The sequence below is a fragment of the Cherax quadricarinatus genome, chromosome 76, assembly GCF_038502225.1.
Source record: "Cherax quadricarinatus isolate ZL_2023a chromosome 76, ASM3850222v1, whole genome shotgun sequence".
Lineage (NCBI taxonomy): Eukaryota > Metazoa > Arthropoda > Malacostraca > Decapoda > Parastacidae > Cherax > Cherax quadricarinatus.
Genome location: NC_091367.1, coordinates 14,275,870 through 14,300,570, shown reverse-complemented (window position 1 = coordinate 14,300,570; position 24,701 = coordinate 14,275,870). Strand labels below are relative to the sequence as shown.

Sequence of the window (24,701 nt, the reverse complement as noted above, 5' to 3'; positions counted from 1 at the left end):
TCTTGCTAATTGACCAGTTTTACCTATTCAATTTATTCGTTTTTTGCGATTTTTTACTAGTACATTGTTACTAGTATTGAAAAAATAAAAACTATCAGTCACAAGTGTTGGTGTTTGAGAATGGTAGGTATACAAAAAACATACATATGACATGGTAGCAGTGTATGTTGACATACCCTAATAATGTTGTTGTGTGTGTGCTTTAACCATCACTGCCCAGTGGTACCACATAATGTTCAGTGGCAAATTGAAAGGTCCAAGAGCCCTAAGCGGAACACCACATATGGCCTCGTGCTGCTGTCGGTTCCTACACCAGTGGAAATTGGATTTTAGCTTTGCAGCCAAATGTGCGATTGATTGTATGACCGCCGCTGGCCCGCTGCTAGCATGTTATGTACACTGATTTTTTTTTTTCAAAAATAAATATTCAGCAAAATATTAAAACTTAAAAATGGGTTTTTGATTTCAGAGTCCAAATAGTTTGTCTAACATACAAATAAATATTTCCGATCTCAAACTACTGAAAACTGTTGAACATTATGGATAAGTGAAGGGGAGGGCGATCGTTTTTGGAGTGATAGAAAAGAAAAATTGAAAAATTATGGAAAAAATGTTTCCTTACCGAAAAATAGTGCATAATACTGGTTACATGTTGATGTAATCAGCTTGTTTCTCTCATATTTCTAAGTATTTTTTTTTTCCAAAAATGTAATTCTTTTTTGTTTTTGCTCTCATAAAAAACACATGATGCCAATTAGTGTTCTCCAAAAATTACGAGTTTTATGATTGTTTTACTCTAAATACATTGCAATATCTCTGACTCCAAATGTATGGAGTGACAACAGCTCAGTCGATTATGGGCTGTCAACATTTGCAACATACTGAAATTTGGCGTGTCATGTCCACAGAGTTTTACAGAAAGCAATACATGCATATGAATAACTCAGGAATAAGTTATTGACATTATTTTTCATTTTTGTGCGAAAAGTATTAATAGGATTGTCATGATTTTTGCGCAGGTTATTAAGTAATGGGCTGAATTGCGATGTTTTTTACAGCTTTGTTTTTACTGATATTTTTTCTCTCCCCCAGAAAAAAAAAGAAAAAGAAAAAGAAAAAGAAATAATGGACTTTAACATTTTTTTATGCAGTCTGTTCACATTTTCGCTCAAACGGCGTTGGGTTAAAGATTATCTGTCCCTTATCTTTCATCTGATGTTAACTAGAGCATTGTACATCTTCCCGATTTTGTAGAAAAGGGATAGTTTTATGCGCTATTGAATTTTGCACTATTTATTTTTTTCTATCTAACTTTTAAGGCAAAAAGCCACTACAAACACTGTAGGTTTCAAATGCTGCTTAAATCACTGTAAAAAATTCACTGAAATTGGACCAAAGAAAAAAATAGCATAATTTGGTTTGCCCACCCCTTAAGCGACTCACGAAGTGCCAACATATAGTATGTGGTTTGGTGGCCCTCTTAAGTAGTCGGAGCCCTAAGAAGCAACGTAACTCATCTGTAAATCGACCAGTGATACTATCCACACACATGTAACCTCGGGTTTCAACTCCATCCACTTTTTAATTTACTTACACTTATTATAAATGGAAAATGCGTGTGATATTTTATCAGTACATTATTCTATTACGTCATATGTCTTAAATATGTCACGTTTAATTCTCATTTGAGAGCTGCTTTATCAATTAGCGAATTTAGCTTCGGATTAAAGTTAGTAAATTGCCGAACACACAACAAAAGCCGTCAAGCCGCGAGATATACAGTATGTGATCACGGCATGACTTAAATATTTGCACAGATATTACATAGGAATTTAACAACACAACACAAATAGTGATGTTAATAGTGAGAATAGATCTTTGTTGATTTTTAATTGTATATATATATATATATATATATATATATATATATATATATATATATATATATATATATATATATATATATATATATATAATGTGGGCAATTGATTTAATATCTATTTTTTTACTTGAATTTCAATAGTTTTTTGCTGCAGAAAATCAACGAAGCTAATTCTCAAATACAGTGAATTATTTAGTGCTGTGAGTCAGTAAACTTATGCGAGTGACGACCGCAGTAGGTGAGTAATGACCGCAACAGGTGAGTCACGACATGAACAGGTGAGTCACTAGTTCAGTGAGTCATTGCCTTAACGGTGGGTGTACTGAGGTGAGTCACTGCCATACCAATGTTGAAATGAGGTGAGTCACTTCAGTGAGTATATAAACAGACGTGTGTCACTGAGATAAGGGTGAGTCATTACAGTAACAATAACAGTGGAGACGTCAACGAATCACTTCATTAAGAAAAATGTTTGTGTGGATAGTGAGTTTGTGTGTGGACAAGAAGTGCGTGTTTTTGTGTGGAAAGTAGTGTGTATTCGCGTGCGTGTGTGTGTGTACTCACGTATTTGTAGTTGCAGGGGTCGAGACTCAGCTCCTGGCCCCATGTGTGTGTGTGTGTGTGTGAGTGAGTGAGATACACAGTGTATGGACACTGTTGGGAGAGGGGAAAAAAGGGTACTTGACGAAATAAGAGTGTATAGGGTAAGAGTTTACACAGGTGTAGTGACAGGTTCACCTAAAGTCTGCCACTGTTGCCACACTCTCTATCGGACGGTAGATCTTGTAGTAGACGACGGCATCTACAGCCACGGTTACAGAATCACGAGTGAGGACCTGCGTGTTTTAGATCGAGACGTCAAGAGAGGATTGTGTATGTGTGTTTAGTTACTAGTTGTCAAAGGCACTTGTCGATAGACATTTGGCCTGGTAGGGATGTTTTGTGTGTGCGTGTGTGTGTGTGTGTGTGTGTGTGTGTGTGTGTGTGTGTGTGTGTGTGTGTGTGTGTGTGTCTCACACAGAGGTGACTCAAAATATGGAGTGTAAGGGGCGCGGCGGCTCAGGCGAGGATGGTTCGAGTATTTTCATATTTATGGTATCACGTTGATCTCGCATTGCTGTTGTGTGTGTGTGTGTGTGTGTGTGTGTGTGTGTGTGTGTGTGTGAATGAGTGGCACTGTGCCATGGTTGGTAATGGTCTCTCGTTGTACACTGCGAATCTTTTGAGTGTGTGTGATATAAACACAACTTTGCCAGTGGCGTCGAATGTTTGGTGATGTAATACGTAGCGTTACCCCATGGTCGTCTTAAGTCATGATTTATGTCATAACCCTTCTTTGTCGTCACAAGTTGAATACAAAATGGCGTAAGTTTCTTCTAGTGATATACAACGTGTCGGTATCGTGTGTTTGGCGTTACCGTCTTGTCGTCTATGGCGTAGTATAGCGTGTCTGTGATGCATACGTTTTCACACGGCCGTCAGAGGGTCACGAATTACGCTTGGCATGCGTACAGGTTACTGCAGGGCAGTCGACGGCAGTCGAGGCCACTTCTCGATCACTAGCACACACAACCAAAACTCAAAATTCACCAAAGGAAAATAATAGGATGTAGGACATGAGGCAAGTCTATCTAATAGAAGTAGAGAAAAAAATAAATTTGAATTTTTTTTTTTTTTTTTTTTTTTTGCATAAGTGTACATAAATCTGAAAAGAGCATGTGAGTAATTTGTTAATAGGTCTCAGTATATATATATATATATATATATATATATATATATATATATATATATATATATATATATATATATATATATATATATATATAATTATATAATTCACCCTCAGTATAAGTCAGGGTATGGATAAACAGGGAAGAATTAATAAGAATGAAAATATTTTTGATCTCTGGAAACTAACGCATTTCTTTGTTTGAGAAATGAATGAATAAGAGAGTTTCTTTTTTTTACACATTTTTGGGAAGATTTACTTTATTTAGCATGTCAACATATGAAAATTCCAAAGTGATTCGCAATGCTCAAAGTCTTTGAAATATGCATTTGTTTCCTTCTTCGATCCATGAAATTATGTATAGCATTAGAGGTGACCTGAGGCCGCAGCATAGGTTCTGGCAGTAGGAAGGCATACAAGCATGTCTAGCATACATCATTATGACTGTAAATGTTAGTTTCCTTGTGCCAAAGTTGAAATCGTGCAATAGTCTTGATGCCTACGAGAGGGTTGCTTGCTCCAGCCTCGATGTATATGGCAAGGGTGTGACAATATTTAAATAATTTTAATCGCTGTTATATCGGTAATTTTAAAACTGATGTTTATTGCCAGTCACTACATGGAGACAAATCCAGGTCTTCTTGTACGTGTGAGATAATGAAGTCAGAGAGGCGTGCTGCCTCCAGTCATGGTTGATATGTCAGTGGAGAGACTGATTCGAAAATGATATTGTGATGCACGCTTCACACAACTCGAGGCTGAGACAACACCACACCTCTCACTACACTGTTGTTGCATCCCTACAGAGTTGTTGAGCTGTCTGGTTGCTGCATCTCCACAGACAGTTTGGCTGTGTCTGCCTGGTCCCTTCAGGTTGCGCTGTGTTCTCAGTGCTATGCTGCTACGTGTATCACCGGCTGTAAAGGCATCAGCACTCGCCTACCGAGCAAACAGCAAACAGACAGACCGACCGACCGAACGAACGAACGAGCAAAAGACCGAATGAGCGACCGCCCGGGTTACGGTGGGGCGAATATTACATAAAGTGCGTGAAGATGTCAGACCCAGATCTGATCGGGAGGGACGGGTCACGCTACACTAAAAGTCATCTCGGTCAAAATACATGCAGAACTTGATTATCTTCATTGCCGATATATTTCGGCTGCACAGCAGGCTTCTTCAGGCGAATACGCAGGTGATTTAAATAATAGAGACAGTCTCCACTGTCTCCAGTATTAAAATCTCCTTTGTATTCGACTGAAGAAATCCGCTGGTCAGGCGATTTGTTTAAGCAATAAAGACACTTGAGTGTTAATACGTCGTATTCATCAACTTATCGGTATTTTATTCAATATGTTACATCTCTACTTAACCGAGTGTATGACACATGACCTATGTTGGGGTCATGTGGGTTGAGTTAGGTCAAGACGGTACAGTCTGGCAATCACAAAAAAATTGGATTCGGTTGAACAACTTCCTCCTCCCTTGTAATGTTATTATTCAGAGACAAAAATAAATAATATTACAATTACTGTCCACTCGTAATATCTGCAGAGATTTAAAAAAATTCTAATAGGTTTTTCCCTTAAAACTGTATATAAATTAAAGAGACAGAGTGCATAACGTGTATAGAGACTACAATATCTCACACCTTCGAGCTCTCGTGTGTGTGTGTGTGTGTGTGTGTGTGTGTGTGTGTGTGTGTGTGTGTGTGTGTGTGTGTGTGTGTGTGTGTGTGTGTGTGTGTGTGTGTATGTGTGTGTGTCCTCGTGGATCAAGTTTAAGCTACTAGTCACTTAATTGCCTCAACTACCTCTTCGTCTAGTTAATTTCATCTCACTGCACATAAACTGAATAAATATTTCCTAACATATCTGTGGATCATCTAGGTGTTCACCTCTCACTGTCATTTGTTTTTTACTCTGTCGATGTCCCTAAGCATCCTATACGTCGTAATCATATCTCTACTTTGCGGCTCTTCCATTAGGTGAGATCATGTTATTCCTCTTATTTTTTTCTCACGTCTCATTCTCCTCAGCTCCAAGAAAAACTGTGTTTCAGATCTCTGGATTCACATTATCTTATTTTTTTTTAATTCATCGAGGTTCCTCACTGTTGAATATACTTCACGTATTTCACGCTAAACGAATGTTTAAATTCTATGATGGTATCTTTTTCGTTTGTCAGGAAAGTTTTGGGTGTGAAATCAATCGCAAGATTATTTTTTATTCCTCTGTTTAAAATTTCTTCCTTCCCTTTTGATACTCCCTAACCCACAATATTACGTAATTCTTTGAGTTATAATCCAGTAGGCATATGCTGGACCATTTCTGCTCCTTGTATAAGTCTTGTAGTTTCTTGCCATCGTCATCCAATCATATTTCCTTTTGTTTTGCATTGTCATCAAACATGAATCAGTCTGTAAACTCTTGTAGGCCGAGTCGGAGCACAACGTCGTTATTGCTCTCTTCTAAGTACGGTTTATTTGTATGTTGTTGCAGCCACGGTATTGTGATTTTGTTATTCTCTCTCAGGAAGTGTGTGGATCATAGGGACTGAATTATTTACTTGTGTCCAGTTTGATTCTTCTTTCATTACTACAATCTATTTTTTTTATTTGCTTCTCGAGGTATTGGATTACTTTTAGTTTCTCACTTTTTGGTTAAGTCTCTTTTCATGGGCACACTGTGGATGGCCTGCCTTAATTCAAAGAAAATGCAGCTTGTCCACTTCTATCTCTCTCTCTCTCTCTCTCTCTCTCTCTCTCTGATTCCCTCGCTTTCTGATAGATTTCTAGTAGGTTCGTGACACAATCTGCTATTCATAAAACCATACTAGCTCCCTGTAATGGATTCCCTTCTCTGAAGGCGTCTTCTTTAATCATCTTCCGTGTTAAGTACGTAATGGATTCTGGCGTCCATAAAACACGCTGGTTTATCGAATCCCAGATAGGAAATTTCTCACCACTTTTGTATTTTAACCTGCTGGTGAGGTTTCATTGTATTAGTGTCGCTCTCGAGGAACAATATAGTTCTTCCTTTTCATAATTATTATTATTATAATTCACAAATAACTCAGAAAGGAAGATTTGGACGATATTTGTCCCTCCTGGATTATTACTGAGTCACAAGTGAGAATAAAAAGCGAAAATATTAGAAGATAGGTGTCGGAAAGAAAAGAAAAAACATTTTTTTTAGTTCATGTTGCTGGTGTTGATAAATAGTCATTCCTCCTGTGTTCGACTCATTTAGGGTGAATAAAAGTTCAGGTCTTGCCGGCTCGTTTCTACTCTTCATTTTTGCAGATTCAGTGTGATGGGTCAGGAAATTATGGCAATATGTGGTAGTGTTTTTTAAATGTCCATGATTTCTCATGGGAGCTCGATATCATGTGGATACTTTCTGTTAAGTCTCCCCACCACCTCTCAAGGGAGGGGCCTTGATAATGGTGAGGGGTTCTTGATCCATACAACTGGACCTATCCTGTTGGTACCATAGTTCTGTTTCTGCCTGCTGCTTTAAAGTACATATATGTAATTCTCAATGATTTTCTTCCTGGGTTCTGTTATTTTTTACACTCATGCCCATTAGTACGCGTTCAAGTGTGTGTGTGTGTGTGTGTGTGTGTGTGTGTGTGTGTGTGTGTGTGTGTGTGTGTGTGTGTGTGTGTGTGTCTGTGTGTGTTTGTGTTTGTGTGTTGTTTCAGAGATCGAGTCTCAGCTCGCTGGTCGCTACGGGCTCTCTTTCGCAAAAGGGTGCATCTTTCTCCCCTCTACCACTTCTCTGTCAAAGTTGTTCCGCTTCCTGACCAATTAAAGGCTGAACAAATATTACCCAAGATCCCTGTGATTCATCTGTCTTATTAAATTCTAGATGTGTCCTCGTATTTCTCTTTCTTACTCTAATAGGTTGTCCCTGTCCACCCTATTTATTCCTCTTAGTATGTTGTACGTCGTTATTACGTCTCCCATGCTTCTTTTGTTGTCTAATATGTCACCTCAAAGTTCGTACTTCTTGGCTCTAGGACTAGTGTCCATGCAAACCTCTCCACTTTTTCCGGTTTCTTGATATGCTTGATCTGGTGTGGGTTTTAGATTGGTGCTGCATAGTTCAGTATGGTCCTGGCATGTGCCGTATAGTGTCGTGAATGACTGTTGAAAGTCCTGAAAGCTAATCTTTAGATTAGCGATACGCGCGTTTGCTATCTTGTGGCTGATACTGTACTCCATTTCTTGTCTTTTTTCATTTCCAGATTTCCTAATTTTAATTTTGATGGATTTGAATTCAAATGAACACTTATCAGACCAGTACAGCAATTTGTCCTGGTCAGTTTGTATTCTTTCCTGGTCCTCTCCTGTTTGTATTTTCCTCAGTTTCATATCGGCAACCAGCCGTCATGTCGTTCATGCACATGATGGCTGTTTGAAGAAATAGTAACGGTCCTATTACTGACCTGTGGAACCCCACTCGCCACACGTGCCCATTCCGACACCTCTTCCCGGATAATATTCATCGTCTCATTCCTGGTATTTATTTAGTGATCCAGTTTAATGTCTGCCTATTATTCCTGCCTCTCTACTTTATGTCCCAGTTTCTTCACCGAGTCTGGTCCAAGGTCGGGCTTTGGGAGTAGAAAACCTCTTGGAATTCAACGAAGGATTATATCAGATACTCTATCAAAATATTTCTTTAAGTCCAAAAATATGCATACCACCCATATCTCTTTCTTTCTGCCTCTCTCCGCCTTCTTCCTTCATTACTTTACATAAAATGCCGTCAGGTATGTGAGACAGGATTTACCAACTCTAAAGCTGTGCTGGTTGTTGTTTACCGACCTGATCCTTTCCAGGTGTTTCTGGTTGTTGTTTACCGACCTGATCCTTTCCAGGTATTTCTGGTTGTTGTTTACCAACCTGATCCTTTCCAGGTATTTCTGGTTGTTGTTTACCAACCTGATCCTTTCCAGGTGTTTAGGGTTATTGTTTACCAACCTGATCCTTTCCAGGTGTTTAGGGTTATTGTTTACCAACCTGATCCTTTCCAGGTGTTTCTGGTTGTTGTTTACCAACCTGATCCTTTCCAGGTGCTTCTGGTTATTGTTTACCAACCTGGTCCTTCCCAGGTGTTTAGGGTTATTGTTTGCCAACTTGATCCTTTCCAGGTGTTTCTGGTTGTTGCTTACCAACCTGATCCTTTCCAGGTGTTTCTGGTTACTGTTTGCCAACCTGATCCTTTCCAGGTGTTTCTGGTTATTGTTTACCAACCTGGTCCTTCCCAGGTGTTTAGGGTTATTGTTTACCAACCTGATCCTTTCCAGGTGTTTCTGGTTGTTTACCAGCCTGATCCTTTCCAGGTGTTTCTGGTTGTTGTTTACCAACCTGATCCTTTCCAGGTGTTTCTGGTTGTTGTTTACCAACCTGATCCTTTCCAGGTGTTTATGGTTGTTGTTTACCAACCTGATCCTTTCCAGGTGTTTCTGGTTGTTTACCAGCCTGATCCTTTCCAGGTGTTTCTGGTTGTTGTTTACCAACCTGATCCTTTCCAGGTGTTTCTGGTTGTTGTTTACCAACCTGATCCTTTCCAGGTGTTTATGGTTGTTGTTTACCAACCTGATCCTTTCCAGGTGTTTCTGGTTGTTTACCAGCCTGATCCTTTCCAGGTGTTTCTGGTTGTTGTTTACCAACCTGATCCTTTCCAGGTGTTTCTGGTTGTTGTTTACCAACCTGATCCTTTCCAGGTGTTTATGGTTGTTGTTTACCAACCTGATCCTTTCCAGGTGTTTCTGGTTGTTGTTTACCAACCTGATCCTTTCCAGGTGTTTCTGGTTATTGTTTACCAACCTGATCCTTCCCAGGTGTTTAGGGTTGTTGTTTACCAACCTGATCCTTTTCAGGTGTTTAGGGTTGTTGTTTACCAACCTGATCCTTTCCAGGTGTTTCTGGTTGTTTACCAGCCTGATCCTTTCCAGGTGTTTCTGGTTATTGTTTACCAACCTGATCCTTCCCAGGTGTTTAGGGTTGTTGTTTACCAACCTGATCCTTTCCAGGTGTTTCTGGTTGTTTACCAACCTGATTCTTTCCAGGTGTTTCTGGTTGTTTACCAACCTGATCCTTTCCAGGTGTTTCTGGTTGTTGTTTACCAACCTGATCCTTTCCAGGTGTTTCTGGTTATTGTTTATCAACCTGATCCTTTCCAGGTGTTTCTGGTTGTTTACCAACCTGATTTTTTCCAGGTGTTTCTGGTTGTTGTTTACCAACCTGATCCTTTCCAGGTGTTTAGGGTTGTTGTTTACCAACCTGATCCTTTCCAGGTGTTTCTGGTTGTTGTTTACGAACCTGATCCTTTGCAGGTGTTTCTGGTTGTTGTTTACCAACCTGATCCTTTCCAGGTGTTTCTGGTTGTTGTTTACCAACCTGATCCTTTCCAGGTGTTTCTGGTTGTTGTTTACCAACCTGTTCCTTTCCAGGTGTTTCTGGTTACTGTTTACCAACCTGATCCTTTCCAGGTGTTGCATCACTTTCACTTTCTTCACAACCTTAGACGCTATGTATGTCAGGAACACTGTCCTGTAATTAAAAGTTACCTGTCTGTTCTTGAGATACGGAAACTCCACCTGTTGTCTTCCACACTTCTAGCAAATGCTCTGTATCAGCTGACGTGGATATGTGGCCTGTGGTTCAGACAGTGCTTCAGTTCCTTCACTCACAACCCAACTACAGATCTTCTCTGTATCCATTTTCTTTGAGACATTCACCTCTTCTCCAGGTGTGTGTATTGTATCCAATACCCGTATGTGTATTCTTTTTCTGTGACTCTGGGAATGTCTTTATCTCCTGTGTGAATACCACCATTAAATCTTTTAGGCAGCTCCTCGCAGACTTCATGGTCATTGAGAATTAAAAGGCTTAGTACTATGCAACAATACAAGTTGTGACTTATTAATGGTTGAAGACGGACCGAAACGTCGTCCTAAGTTTCTCTCTCCTATGTGCTGGTTATTTGTGTATTCCTGGTCATTTCATATGAGCTCTGCTTCATCAGCTTTATTTCCCAATTCTTTACTGATGTCGCTGTATAGCAACTTTCGCTTTCACTGTGCCATTCTCTTACTGCCGCTCAGCCACACTTCCTACCCATGCATATTAGTTTCTCACTCTTCTCGCTTCCCAGTGTTCTTTGCTTTCTAGATTTGTTATTCCAGGTTCTTGCGCTTTGGTTTTTGCCTCTCTGCACCCCTGGGTAAACCATGAGTTATTGTTCTTGCTTGTGCTTATTCTGTTCCTGGGTATGAATTTCTAATTTGGCTCCTGGCATTTTCCAGCCATCCACTTCCCTGATTTATTCGGGATGAATTTCTAATCTGGCTTCTGGCACTTTCCAGCTATCTACTTCCCCGATTTATTCGTTCTCCTTCCTTCAAGTTCTCTTACCCATGGTATGTGTGTGTGTGTGGGTGTACTCACCTATTTGTGGTTGTAGGGGTCGATTCATAGTTCCTGGCCCCGCCTCTTCACTGATTGCTACTAGGTCCTCTCTCTCCCTGCTCCATGAGTTTTATCAAACCTTGTCTTAAAACTATGTATGTTTCCTGCCTCCACAACGTCACTTGCCAGACTATTCCACTTCCTGACAACGTTATGACTGTGTGTGTGTGTGTGTGTGTGTGTGTGTGTGTGTGTGTGTGTGTGTGTGTATAACTATATTTGTATGTGTAGAGTACAAACTAGAGTAAACAAAAGTTTATCAAACCAAATAAAGGCATCGTTATAATATTTTTTTTTTTCGTTTTCTCTGGCGTGTTAAAATTGGATTAAAAAGTCAAAAAAAAGTGAAGGTATTAAGGAAGATGGAGAATGAAAGATGATGGTGATGGAAAGAGGCGAAGATGATGAAGAGTGAGGAGCGAAAATGATGGGGAGTGAGAGGAGAAAATATAAGAGTGGGGAGGTGGGTAAAGAATGAGAGTGGGGAGAGGGTGGACCAGGGTATTTGGGAGGAGGTGGATTAGAACATAAGAATATAAGAAGGAAGGAACACTGCAACAGGCCTTCTGACCCATGCGGTGCAGGTCCATTCCCCCCCCCCCCGGATTAGCCCAATGACCCACCCAGTCTGGTCACCTCCACTCAAGGATGGAGGACGGCACCAGACCCAGCAGCACAAGCTAGTCAGGTTTAACTCACACCCACCCACACCCACTCATGTATTTATCTAACCTATTTTTAAAACCACACAATGTTTTAGCCTGAATAACTGTACTCGGGAGTTTGTTCCACTCATCCACAACTCTATTACCAAATCAGTGCTTCCCTATATCCTTCCTGAATCTGAATTTTTCCAACTTGAAACCATTGCTGCGAGTCCTGTCTTGGCTGGAAATTTTCAGCACGCTTTCTACATCCCCTTTATTTATTCCTGTTTTCCATTTATACACCTCGATCATATCCCCCCTAATTCTACGCCTTTCGAGAGAGTGCAGATTCAGGGCCCTCAGTCTATCCTCACAGGGAAGATTTCTGATACATGGGATCATCTTTGTCATCCTCCTCTGTACGTTTTCCAGATCATTTATGTCCATTCTGTAATACGGTGACCAGAACTGAGCAGCATAGTCTAAATGAGGCCTAACCAAGGATATATAGAGTTGAAGAACAACCTGAGGACTTCTATTATTTATACTTCCAGATATGAAGCCAAGAATTCTGCTAGCTTTATTGCAAACACTAATGCACTGTTGTCTTGATTTTAGGTTACTGCTAACCAGAACTCCTAAATCCTTTTCGCAATCAGTAGTATTAAGATCTACATTATTTAGTTTATATGTGGCATGGTTATTTTCCTGTCCAATATTTAGAACTTTGCATTTGTCAATATTAAATTGCATCTGCCACTTCTCCGACCATTGCATCAGTCTATTCTAATCATCCTGGAGAGCGGGGAGAGGGTGGATCAGGGGAGTGGAGAGGAGGTGGATCAGACAGGGAAGAAGGTGTATCAAGTAGGGTAGTGTTAGGCGGAGGCTGATTAGGGAAGAGAATAATTTGTCGACGTGAGGAGAAAACGTTCATTATGCAAGAAAGTTTGAGGGATCAGGTAGATAACTGATTGGATTTGACGAAGAATTAAACACTTTTGCAAATCTGGAGAATCGGCAGATTCTTCAAGACTACGATGGTCTTCACCAACTCCAAGACTGAGGGACTGATTACCCCGTCTTTTGTATATAGTTCTACAGTCTTCCCATTATGTCCTTCAGTTTGTATTGATAAAGCCACTAGAAGTTACACATGTGTCTAATTCTTCACCTCGATGTGACACACGTGTCTAATTCTTCATCTTGTTGGTATTATGTACAAGAAGTGGATTAGGCACATGTGGATGAGATCAGACATTGATATGGATGACATAAAGGGGCGGATTGTGAAGGTGTAAAATGAATTCATAATTCAGAGAAAAACATCAATAAATGTCTGATAATGTGGGCTTACAAAATTACTGATAGTAAGAGTAGTTATGCTCGAAAAATGATAATAGTGAGGGTGATAACTGTGATGATAATAGCAGTGATGATAGTGACGTTGATGATGGGTTGTGACGTTGGTGATGGGTAGTGACGTTAATGATGGGTAGTGACGTTAATAATGGGTAGTGATGTTGATTATGAGTAGTGACGTTGATGATGGGTAGTGATGATGGGTAGTGACGTTGATGATGGGTAGTGACGTTGATGATGGGTAGTGACGTTGATTGGTAGTGATGATGATGGGTAGTGATGTTGATGGGTAGTGACGTTGATGATGGGTAGTGACGTTGATGATGGGTAGTGACGTTGATGATGGGTAGTGACGTTGATGATGGGTAGTGACGTTGATGATGGGTAGTGACGTTGTTGATGGTGTAGTGACGTTGATGATGGGTAGTGACGTTGATGATGGGTAGTACCGTTGTTGATGGGTAGCAACGTTGATGATGGGTAGTGACGTTGATGATGGGTAGTGACGTTGATGATGGGTAGTGACGTTGATGATGGGTAGTGACGTTGGTGATGGGTAGTGACAGGCTAAGACTGACAGGATACAAGGAGGGAGACGAAAAGGGGGGGGGGCGAAAGCCCGTAAGTGGAAATAACGACACTGACGGCAAAGAATCTGTGCAATGCAACGTTTCATCCTTGGGGCGAAACCTTGTATTAAAGGAATTCTCCACTACAAAAGAACATATGAATGGAGGAACACTGCAGCAGGCCTACTGGCCCATACTAGACAAGTCCTTCACTAACACAAATATTTAAGAACTCAGTGTTATTGTTTCCACAAAGGCGAAACGTTACCTGGAGAGAGTAAAAGACAAACACACAAGTTAATACTGAGTGAAACGTCTTCGGCGTAAAACTCTGCTCTCCATATTTCGTTAACTCTTGATTTAGTTCCCCTCCATTTAACTGACTTCTAGAAAAAACGAACAATATTCCATTTGGATAATGTATTTACGACTGCTTGAAGGGTGAATTCAAATTTTGTTCTCGCTTTGTATTGTACAAAATTCGTCCATACATTTTAGTGGGCACCATCTCTATGCCATTAGTTCCTGGAATTGTGAACTTTGTATTTGGCTTTATATAGAAAGAGAGAGGTTTGCCTATTGCCCAGCTGGTAGGAGCACCAGCTGTGTCAGGAGGAAAGGGGGTGACATAGATAGCAAATGGAGCGACTTGCTAAGCTCTGATAACTGTGAGTTACGATCCATTAGAGAGGAAGATTGAATCGTCTAACATCACAGATCCGCCTTGAGTTATGCTGTCAGGTGTAGATGATAGATATCTGTGAGTGTGGAATGTGTGTGTGTGTGTTGCATGGTGAATTTGTGAGCGTAGAATGGTGAGTGTAGAATGGTGAGTTTGAGAGTTTAAGATGAATTCATTTTTGAGAGTAGAATGATGAATTTGTGAGCGTATAACTGCGGATTTGTGAATGCAGAATAATTGTGAGTGTAGAATGTGTGAGTGCAGAATGAGTTTGTGAGGGTACAATGAGGTGAGTGTAGAATGATTTTTTTTTTGTTATTTGTGTGTGTTTTTGAGAGTAGATTGATAAGCTTCTGCAGATTGAAGAATTAGTGTTTTTAGTATTGAATGACGGCTTTGTGAGTATGATTTTAGAATCAGTCTGTGAATGTAGAATGACAAGTCAGTGAGTGTAACATAGCACGAATTCTGTGTTAGTTACGTGACGGGTCCGAGAATGCAGAATGACATGTCTACAAGTGCATAATGACGTGTCTGTGAGTGTAGAATGACGGGTCTATGAGTGTAGAATGACACGTCTGTGAGTGTAGAATGACGGTTCTACGAGTGTAGAATGATGATTCTATGAATGTAGAATGATGGTTTTACGAGCATAAAATGATGGTTCTATGAGGGCTAACATAAATGAAAAAAGTATACCTTTAAAAGTATAAGAGAAAATCTTATTAAGGACTTGATATTAAATGAGTTCTTCATAATTGATCGTTTTACCTGCTTGGTACGACATATATATATATATATATATATATATATATATATATATATATATATATATATATATATATATATATAATGTCGTGCCGAATAGGCAGAACTTGCGATCTTGGCTTAAATAGCAACGTTCATCTTGTCATACAGGACAAGCGAAAATTTGTGTATGCAATAATTTCGACAAAATCATTCTGAACCTAACGAAAAATATATATTTCACTGTGTTTGTTTAGTATTAAATTATTGTAAACAAATCTAAAGTATATTTAGCTGGGTTAGGCTAAAATAAATTACTCTTGTTACAATAAGGTTAGGTAAGTTTTCTAAGATTATTTTAGTGCAAAATTATAAATTTTTACGTTAACATTAATGAAAAAAATATATCTTTAAACGTATAAGAAAATTTTTTAGAAAGGACTTAATTTTAAATGAGTTCTTGCTAATTGACCAGTTTTAAATATTCGGCACGACATATATATATAAAGAAATATTTTTACATGCCGGAAATTTGAGACGGTCCCTATATGAAATGTTGATTGAGCCCAAGAGCTTCGCTTATATATATAGGAAACTTACCAAAGCTATATAAGAAACGAGTGACGATTGTTAGAGGTGTGAGGAACTTTGATTGGCCACGGAGAACTTTCAATACATCTCCAATTTACTATGAAAAGAACTTGAGTTGAACACGGAACCCCATTAGAACTCAGTTGAACTTGCTTTGAACATTTTGAGAGTCTGACATGTGAGGGGAAAAGCCTAGTTAACTTTAAGTTTGGGTCATATCATGTCGTTCGAGCCAAGATCAGAAATTTAAATTCCGAGTCAAAAAGAATGAAAGGAGAATTTGTTTAGCAAATATTTGTAGATACAATCAAATCCAAAACAGAAATTTTAGGATTGTCACGCTTGAAAATTATACTGAAGTGGAGTCTTGCTCATTACATAACAAATATGAACTCGCATGCGTTAAATTTCATGAGAAGAAAAACACGTATTTTTTAATTTCACGCCCAAAATCGAAATTTATCACTGGGAGATGGTTCGATGGCCTGAAATAAATCGGCACGCGAACTTTACATTAGTGCTTCGGAAGATGTGTTCGGTTACGCTAAATTCTTCGGGTGAAAAAAAACCGTTGTGTAGGTTTTAATGGTGTATTTAGTGGTGTTACTTGCTTATGGTGAGGGATACAGGGGAAAAAGCCACTGCCATGAGGTGCTGGTTGCGGTAGTAAGTACGACCACAGATGCGTAAATAGGTGAATCTGTTGAATTTATCGAGAAGCCACAACAGCAACGCTCCCTGGCTTAGAGGTACTGGGGATGAGGGATGGGTGACCAAAAACAGTAGTGAGAGTGGGACAGTAGTTGGCACTATGGTGGACCACGACATATCTTTGATTACTGGTGGGGTTGACGTTGCTATCTAACTGTAATCATTGGCTGTCAGCCGAGGTGAAGGTTGCTATAACGAGCTCCCGACTTCTATCTTAATACGATTCTGGGGACGAAGGTGTCTAAGGACACGTGTAGAAATGAGAGTCGTTGGCAACACAGCAGGATAGCGACAGAACGGCGCTGGATGCAGAGGTGTGAGTAAACACTTTATTTTTCCGTCCGGCGGAACTTGCAAGGGAGTATATTTATTTATATTTTGAAATACACTGAATATGGTATGTTTAATACACAGAAAAATGTATCTGACCAAAAAAATCTGTTATCCTATTTTATATTGCGGGTTTTATTATTATTATTATTAATTAATTAATTAAAATCTGAATATTTGGTAACAAATGGATCATGGTTTTTATTGACATACATCAGGGTGTTCAAGATTTTGGTAGTAAATAATAATGACTGTAAATATGTAAATTTGGGTGGTATACAGTGAAAGTATTGACAGTACCGAAGTCTGGGTCTGAACACTCTTAGATTTCAATAACATAAATCTTAATTTTGGGAATGTTTAATTTTTTTTAATCAAAAGGCACTTTTTTTAAAAATTAGTTAAAATATTTAACTTAAATTTTGTAATATACAAACACACACACACACACACACACACACATACATACATATATATATATATATATATATATATATATATATATATATATATATATATATATATGTGTGTGTGTGTGTATGTATATGTACAGTTATATTAAAATATTACTGAGTGTGACGGTGTAATGTGTGAATTTCTTATTTTTGTTTCCATCACGGGAAAATACAGTATTATTTTACAAGTTTCTTGTAAGCTGTAATAACAAGTCGTGTTACAGCAGCTGGTAATACGTTATTAAGACACAGTATGAGGGTTATGGTATTACAATGGGAAGCTCTCTCGCCCACCGGGGAATTTCTCAGTCGATAAGTGATGAATTCTCCACTGGACGAGACGCTTAGGGTACTATGATCAGACCTTTGGTAAGTTGGGGAAGGTAGAAAGTTAGGTAAGGATGGTATATGAAGGACGAGACGTATTCTCAAAAAAAAAAAAAATGCCATATACCACATTCTGTGCATTATTAACATACTTGTCGGCATGTAATACCACTGACACATACAAAGTGGTCGCTCCCTCTGGAAAAATGTGATCTCTGCCATGAAACTAAAAAATCAGTTAAGAATTTAAAACATTGGTAAAAAGTATGCTTAAAAAATACCTTAAAATCTATCTCCAGAAAATACCCTTAGAAAGGACCATTAGAAAGTATTCTTATAGCTTATCCATAGAAAGAATCCTTAGAAAGTGAACTTAGAAAGCATCCTAAGGGAGTTCTTATAAACTATATAAAATTCTTATTTAAGAATTATAAAGTACCCTTAAAAAGTATTATATTTAAGTTTTCTTAGAAAGCCATATATATATATATATATATATATATATATATATATATATATATATATATATATATATATATATATATATATATATATATATATATATATATATCCCACATAGAGGTATAATGAAGTGCGATCATAAAAAGAATATTACCTGTCGTCTGACGTCTCGGGTGGAGGGTAATATTATCACTGGCAAATAGAGAAGATCTGAAAGATTGTGTTGGTTAGTGTATATGATTGATAGTGATGTGGGACTAGTACCAGGTGTAACCTCAGGTGTTAAGAAAGCCTTTGTTATGTTAGGGTTGATGATGATGATGTTAATGTTAGGCTAGCAACAGGTGTTAATGTGCCTTGATATATTTGAGCCTATGAATACTTGGTCTAGACATACATGGCCCTATACATGGCTAAACATACCTGATCATCTACATATCAAGGACGACAAACACAATCTCTCTCCCTCACACACACACACACACACACACACACACACACACACACACACACACACACACACACACACACACAAGGGCGTGTGCACCACCCCCCTACATCTCTCAACACCTAAGATAATTTGCTGGTGAAACACACACCTGTACCAGGAGAATACACAGATCACCTCACAGAGACGCCCACCATGATCCACAGTTCATTCCTTCATATCTCGTTCAGCATCATCAAAGAATACAAATAATAAATATTATATATATACATATATATATATATATATATATATATATATATATATATATATATATATATATATATATATATATATATATATATATATATATATATATATATAAGGGTTAACTACAGCACTAGATGCTAGAAGCACCGCTACGGCAATCTTCTACGGCCTAAGGAAGCATGTAGGCTGAAAGTACAAGACGAAAAATGAGTCAGAAAAGTTTAACAATAAGGAAGCCTCATGCCTCTTTAAAAAATACAGACAAACAAACAACAGGACTCAACCCCCTCAAAAATTAAGTTAGGGGATGAGCATATAGATCTAACATTAAGTTAGAAAAAGGTTCTATTGTGGAGTCGATGAAGCAAAAAGCAAGACAGGCATAGCCATCTACAGGCGAGAAGCCCCGTGACTCAGCAGAATGACAAATCACAAAAAAACATATCTGAAGAAAGGATATAAAAAATATAAAAATGAAATAATTGCAATTTTAAAAAAAAATCTATATATATAATAAAATTCGGGCAGTAATAAGGAAACATCCACGAATAAGAATTTAAAACTGCGTTGAGAGTTCCAATCATTTGTCTCAACATGATGCTCCAGCAGTAGCAATGATGTTAATAGAAATATATAAAAGTCTAACCATAATAACTTTTTTGGCTAAGCTTCAAAGGCAGCGTAATTTTTTTTTTTTTTTTTTTTTTTTTTGAACGGTAGATGCTGTCAGTGTTGGCTGGTTGTGGTTGCGCGAAGGTGATAGCAGAACTAAGTATATTTAAAAAGGAAAGAGGGATGATCCGAAGCGAAAGCCTGATTGGAATTTTGTATTGTATACAAGAGGTGGATGAGGTGGTGGATGGGGCGAGAGGATGGGAGAGACGACTGGGAGGTTCCCCTTTCACTTTTATTACCTGCGCGTCCTCCATGTATTAACCCTTTGTCTCGGTTAATATTTTTCATATGTTTTATGTATTTATTTTGGATATAATTACCTGTTCTAATGATGCGCTGCTTACTCATATATATATATATATATATATATATATATATATATATATATATATATATATATATATATATATATATATATATATATATATATATATTATATTATATTATACCACATCAGTTGTTTGTCCCTAACACAAGTTGTCCCAAGCAAGAAAATACATTCATCATCACTTACTCCTTCGTCCTAATCTAGTATTACCCACAAGAATATTTCTGTAAGAACACCCTGAGTTCATATCCATGTTTTATGCCACTTTTCGTGTACACAGGTGACAGTTACGTACCTTTACCACCTTCTGACTTTGTCCTCAGTATACACAGGCAGGATTCGGTATCCTCGATTGGTCAGTATCCTTGATTGGGATTCAGTATCCTCACTCGGGATTAGGAATGAAGATTAATTTATAAGCCTTTCACGCTTCACATTGTAAATTAAGGGCTCTCAATTTCGCAGTTGTCTTCTTGTGAGTGCGCTAAACCGTAAGGGTTACACAGCGCCTGAAAAAAAGACGAGGGAAAAAGGAAGACTAGGCAGCTACAGTTTTCTAGGTGCAAAGCTTCAAGTGTCACAGCTTCGTGAGGGTGATTTTTAAAACGTTATTTTGTGTCAACAATAGGACCTAACAACCACCGATTAAGTGGAAACCCTTATTTCAAAAGTCAGGTGTAATGGTGGCGTAGGACGCTAGTACGGGGACGTCCGATGGAGGGAGGATGTGAAGGAGGTTTCAGTGGGACGTCAGCATACAGAGAACATGCGAATGCTGACAAGCGGTATTTGAGATTCGACTTGCTGTTGGAGTGTGAATATTGTAATATCCATTAAGGGACTCGGGGGAAACTCGTTAGTTGGACAGTTTTATTTAAGTTTGGAAGTGTAGTGCAGTGCTCTGAGAGACGGGTGAAAATTTTAAGATTCGGTGGATTAATTAATCAAAATTTTTGAGAGCCTCAAGAAAGCCAGGGAGACAGTGGTAGAGAATGTACTTTCTTCTATTTATGGTCACTTTGCGTTGGTCAATAATATATATATATATATATATATATATATATATATATATATATATATATATATATATATATATATATATGCAAGGAATTCGCGAGAGCAGGCGAAATATACACAAACACTGATCTCTGGCTGAAGGAGACTCGAACCTACGAACCTTAGGACAAGGTACGCAGTGCTTTACCAATCTACCCACACTGGACAATACGTGTAGCGCAAGCTACACGCAAAGGTATTGTCCAGTGTGGGTAGATTGGTAAAGCACTGCGTACCTTGTCCAAAGGTTCGTAGGTTCGAGTCTCCTTCAGCCAGAGATCAGTGTTTGTATATATATATATATATATATATATATATATATATATATATATATATATATATATATATATATATTAATGTGTGTGTGGCGTGTAGAAGCTTTTATGCAGGATAACCACCGTGGATATGATATAAAAAATTTCCTCTAAATTCTTACGGTCAACACTGCACTAAGTTTCCTTACAATGACGCACTCTGTCACGTGCGGCTTGAGCTGCATGACACGTGCAGCTTGGGCTGTATGACACGTGCAGCTTGGGCTGCATGACACGTGCAGCTTGGGCTGCATAACACTTGCAGCTTGGGCTCCATGACACGTGCAGCTTGGGCTCCATGACACGTGCAGCTTGGGCTCCATGACACGTGCAGCTTGGGCTGCATGACACTTGCAGCTTGGGCTCCATGACACGTGCAGCCTGGGTTGCATGACACGTGTAGCTTCGGCTGCATGACACGTGCAGCTTGGGCTCCATGACACCTGCAGCTTGGGCTGCATAACACACACAAATCTGGTGCCGGCAATGTTTTAATCGACAAGAAACCTGAAACTGTCTTCTGATGCTTGTACTTGTCAGTTGATGAGAATCTCAGCGCTAGTCGTCAACGATTATCATTTTATTAGTTTTATTCAAATTCGCCAAGTTAATAAGGTGATGTTAAACTCCTCTGTCTCTTTATTCATCAGTTAAGTTACCTAGGTGTAGCACATAGGTCCTATTGATCAGGATTTAAGCAACATATGGATTATTGTCACTGGGTACTGGTAGGTAAACTACCGTTGAAGTTAAGGTATTGTTTACCATTAGTTTACAATCCGCATTCTTATTGAACTAAATTCTCCCATGAACCAATGTCAGCTGGGGCGAGTAAGTTAGAGAAGGGCAAAAGACCATACGGTAGCGAGTGGGTTTTTTATTAATAATTGTGTCTTATACTTGACATAAACGTCAATTTTACATCCCATTAGAGGAGAAAAAATCACCTCTAAGATACACCTCAAAGATACTTGATTAATTCATCCCGGCTGTATGGTCATATACGTGAATAACGTCTCTATATATTTCTTGCCACAGTAGATGATAAATCTGAGTAACAATAGAGTCCCAGCAGTCCTATGTAACTCCTTCAATATTTACTTCAGCAACCAAAATGAAGAGCTAGGTCATTTTTTTGTAAGTAAAATAGTTTGCTAATTTGTATAGGCGTCCAGTAACTGAAGACAATTATTTGAGGACTTAGCTAATATATCAAGCTAATGCCTATTTCTCTCTCTCTCTCTCTCTCTTGCACCCCTCTCCCCCACACACACAAAGAACCTGATCTCAGTTTACACCTTCTTAAGACATTCACTGTTTCAATTAACTAATAATTCTAGTATCAATAATCTAGTCCTTGCATATTTTCCTCGACAAACTTGATTTAAATAATATTAAGTTCAGTAATTCTATATGTGTAGTCAACTGACCCTTTATTAAGGAATATGAAGGAGAATTATTCCTAAAATTCTGAAGACTTCACTTGAAATTTGCCAACGTTAAATAAATTCTCGTGCTAATTAATTTTGCATGACTAATCTTTGCTCATTTTACCTCGAGTGAAATGATCACAGTCCATACACGTATTGCTGAAAAAACTTACAGATGACCAGTCGAATGAGTTTCTAATTATCAACGAATTTTACCACTCGCTTCATGGATGCCGAATATTTACTCGGTACTGTAATTGCTTGGGATGTATTTACAGTTTTCATTATATGATAAATCTGAATGATTATTAGAAAACATTTTTATACTTTTTCATAGTTATAATAAGTTTTTCCCACTGGATATCCTGCATATAATAAATAATTATATAGAGGTGGTACCTTACTATCTATCTATCTATCTATATATATATATATATATATATATATATATATATATATATATATATATATATATATATATATATATGGATGGTTCTTAAAAAACAATACTGCGATCAGCCGAGGATTAAACTAGAGATAATTAATCAGCCTCCCGCGGAACTAGGTAAATTTCTCTATGCCTTAGTCCACTACAACACAATGCTACGAACGTTAGGTGCCCAGCAAGTACACTGGGCATGCCACACCTAACGCGAACACATATGTAGCTTTCCACATGGAGTGAAGGTAGGATAGGGGTCGTCCTAGGTAATGTTGGAGGGAGGGGGGTGAAGGAAATTTTGTGTGCGAGGGGCTAAGGCATCCAGTAAGCGTATGTGAGCGTTTTAGATAAGTGTAAGTGAAGGCAAGTGGTTTTAATGACTTGTCGTGCTGTTGGAGTGTAAGCAAGATAAATTTTATGAAGGGATTTAGGGAAACCGGTTCGTCGAACTTGAGTCCTGGAGGCGGAAGCACAGTGCCTGCACTCTGAAGGAAGGGTGGGGATATTTGCAGTTTTGAACTCTAGTATAGGCACACCTCTGACAAGACAGTGACGGAGTGAGTGATGCTGAAAGTATTTCTTCATTTTTAGGTCACCCTCTCACGGTTGGAGACGGTTAATTTATTGAATATATATATATATATATATATATATATATATATATATATATATATATATATATATATATATATATATATATATATATATATATATATATATATATATATATACCGAATAGTTAAAACTTGCGATTTTGACTTAAATAGCAACGCTTTTCTTGCCGAATAAGGACAACGAAAATTTATGTATGCAATAATTTCGCAAAAAAAAAGAAACATTCTGAGCCTAACGAAAAATATATATTTCGTTGTGTTTGCTTATTAAATTATTGTAAACTTGTTTAAAATATATTTAGATGGATTAGGCTATGTTAAATAGCGCTTGTTGTAGTAAGGTTAGGTAAGTTTCCTAAGGTTCTTTTGATACAAAATTATTAATTTTTACATTAACATAAATGAAAAAATACACCTTTAAACTTATAATAATTTTTTTTTAGAAAAGACTTAATTTTAAACGAGTTCTTGCTAATTGACCAGATTTACCTATTCGGCAAGACATATATATATATATATATATATATATATATATATATATATATATATAATGTGAGGAAAGCTAGTAATAGCAGCAGCAGATGAACCTCCCAGGTTCCTGCTCTTCCTCTATCCTCCCCACTATTCCACCTCCCATCTCTGCCCTATTCCCAGACCCCCCGGCAAGGAGGACAGCATTTCAACACACAAAACTAACACTTAGATCATTATTTACTAGTGTTGTACTAGCTCAGACTATTACTGTAGAGAAAAAACGTCTTTGAAAGGGGTCAGCACATTCTCAAACAATTTTTTAAATGATGTAGTAGTAACTATTACAATACTAGCAATGAGATTTTTTTTATTTTTTTATTCCCATTCATTTCCGTTATGTACTACAGTTTATGTGGGATATATATATATATATATATATATATATATATATATATATATATATATATATATATATATATATATATATATATAACATCAAAAGGTTCGAGTGCGTAAATTAACAAATATTAATTCATAACCATATAGTACATGCTGGCAGTGCAGTGGTGGTCTGAAACTAAAGAAAACAGTAACCAAAGTACCAAAAAATATTCTCATGCCAAAAAAAAGAAAAGAAAAATCGCGATAATTTAGATGTACTTTTGAAAATTGTTGATCTGTTGGGTCTAGCATG

The 24,701-nt window shown here is 37.9% G+C and overlaps 1 protein-coding gene across 11 annotated transcripts in view; it reads right to left on the bottom strand.

The window, feature by feature from the left end:
• Nucleotides 1–24,701, bottom strand: part of LOC128703633 (band 7 protein AGAP004871) — a 478,066-nt gene that overhangs the window by 68,770 nt on the left and 384,595 nt on the right. For 2 of the 11 annotated variants that reach the window (XM_070101319.1, XM_070101316.1), the window contains exon 4: nucleotides 2,621–2,718. The exons of the other annotated variants lie outside the window; for them this stretch is intronic. In XM_070101319.1, the coding sequence (XP_069957420.1) occupies nucleotides 2,621–2,718 (98 nt within the window). The remainder of the gene's footprint in view (nucleotides 1–2,620; nucleotides 2,719–24,701) is intronic. 11 annotated transcript variants of the gene reach the window in all.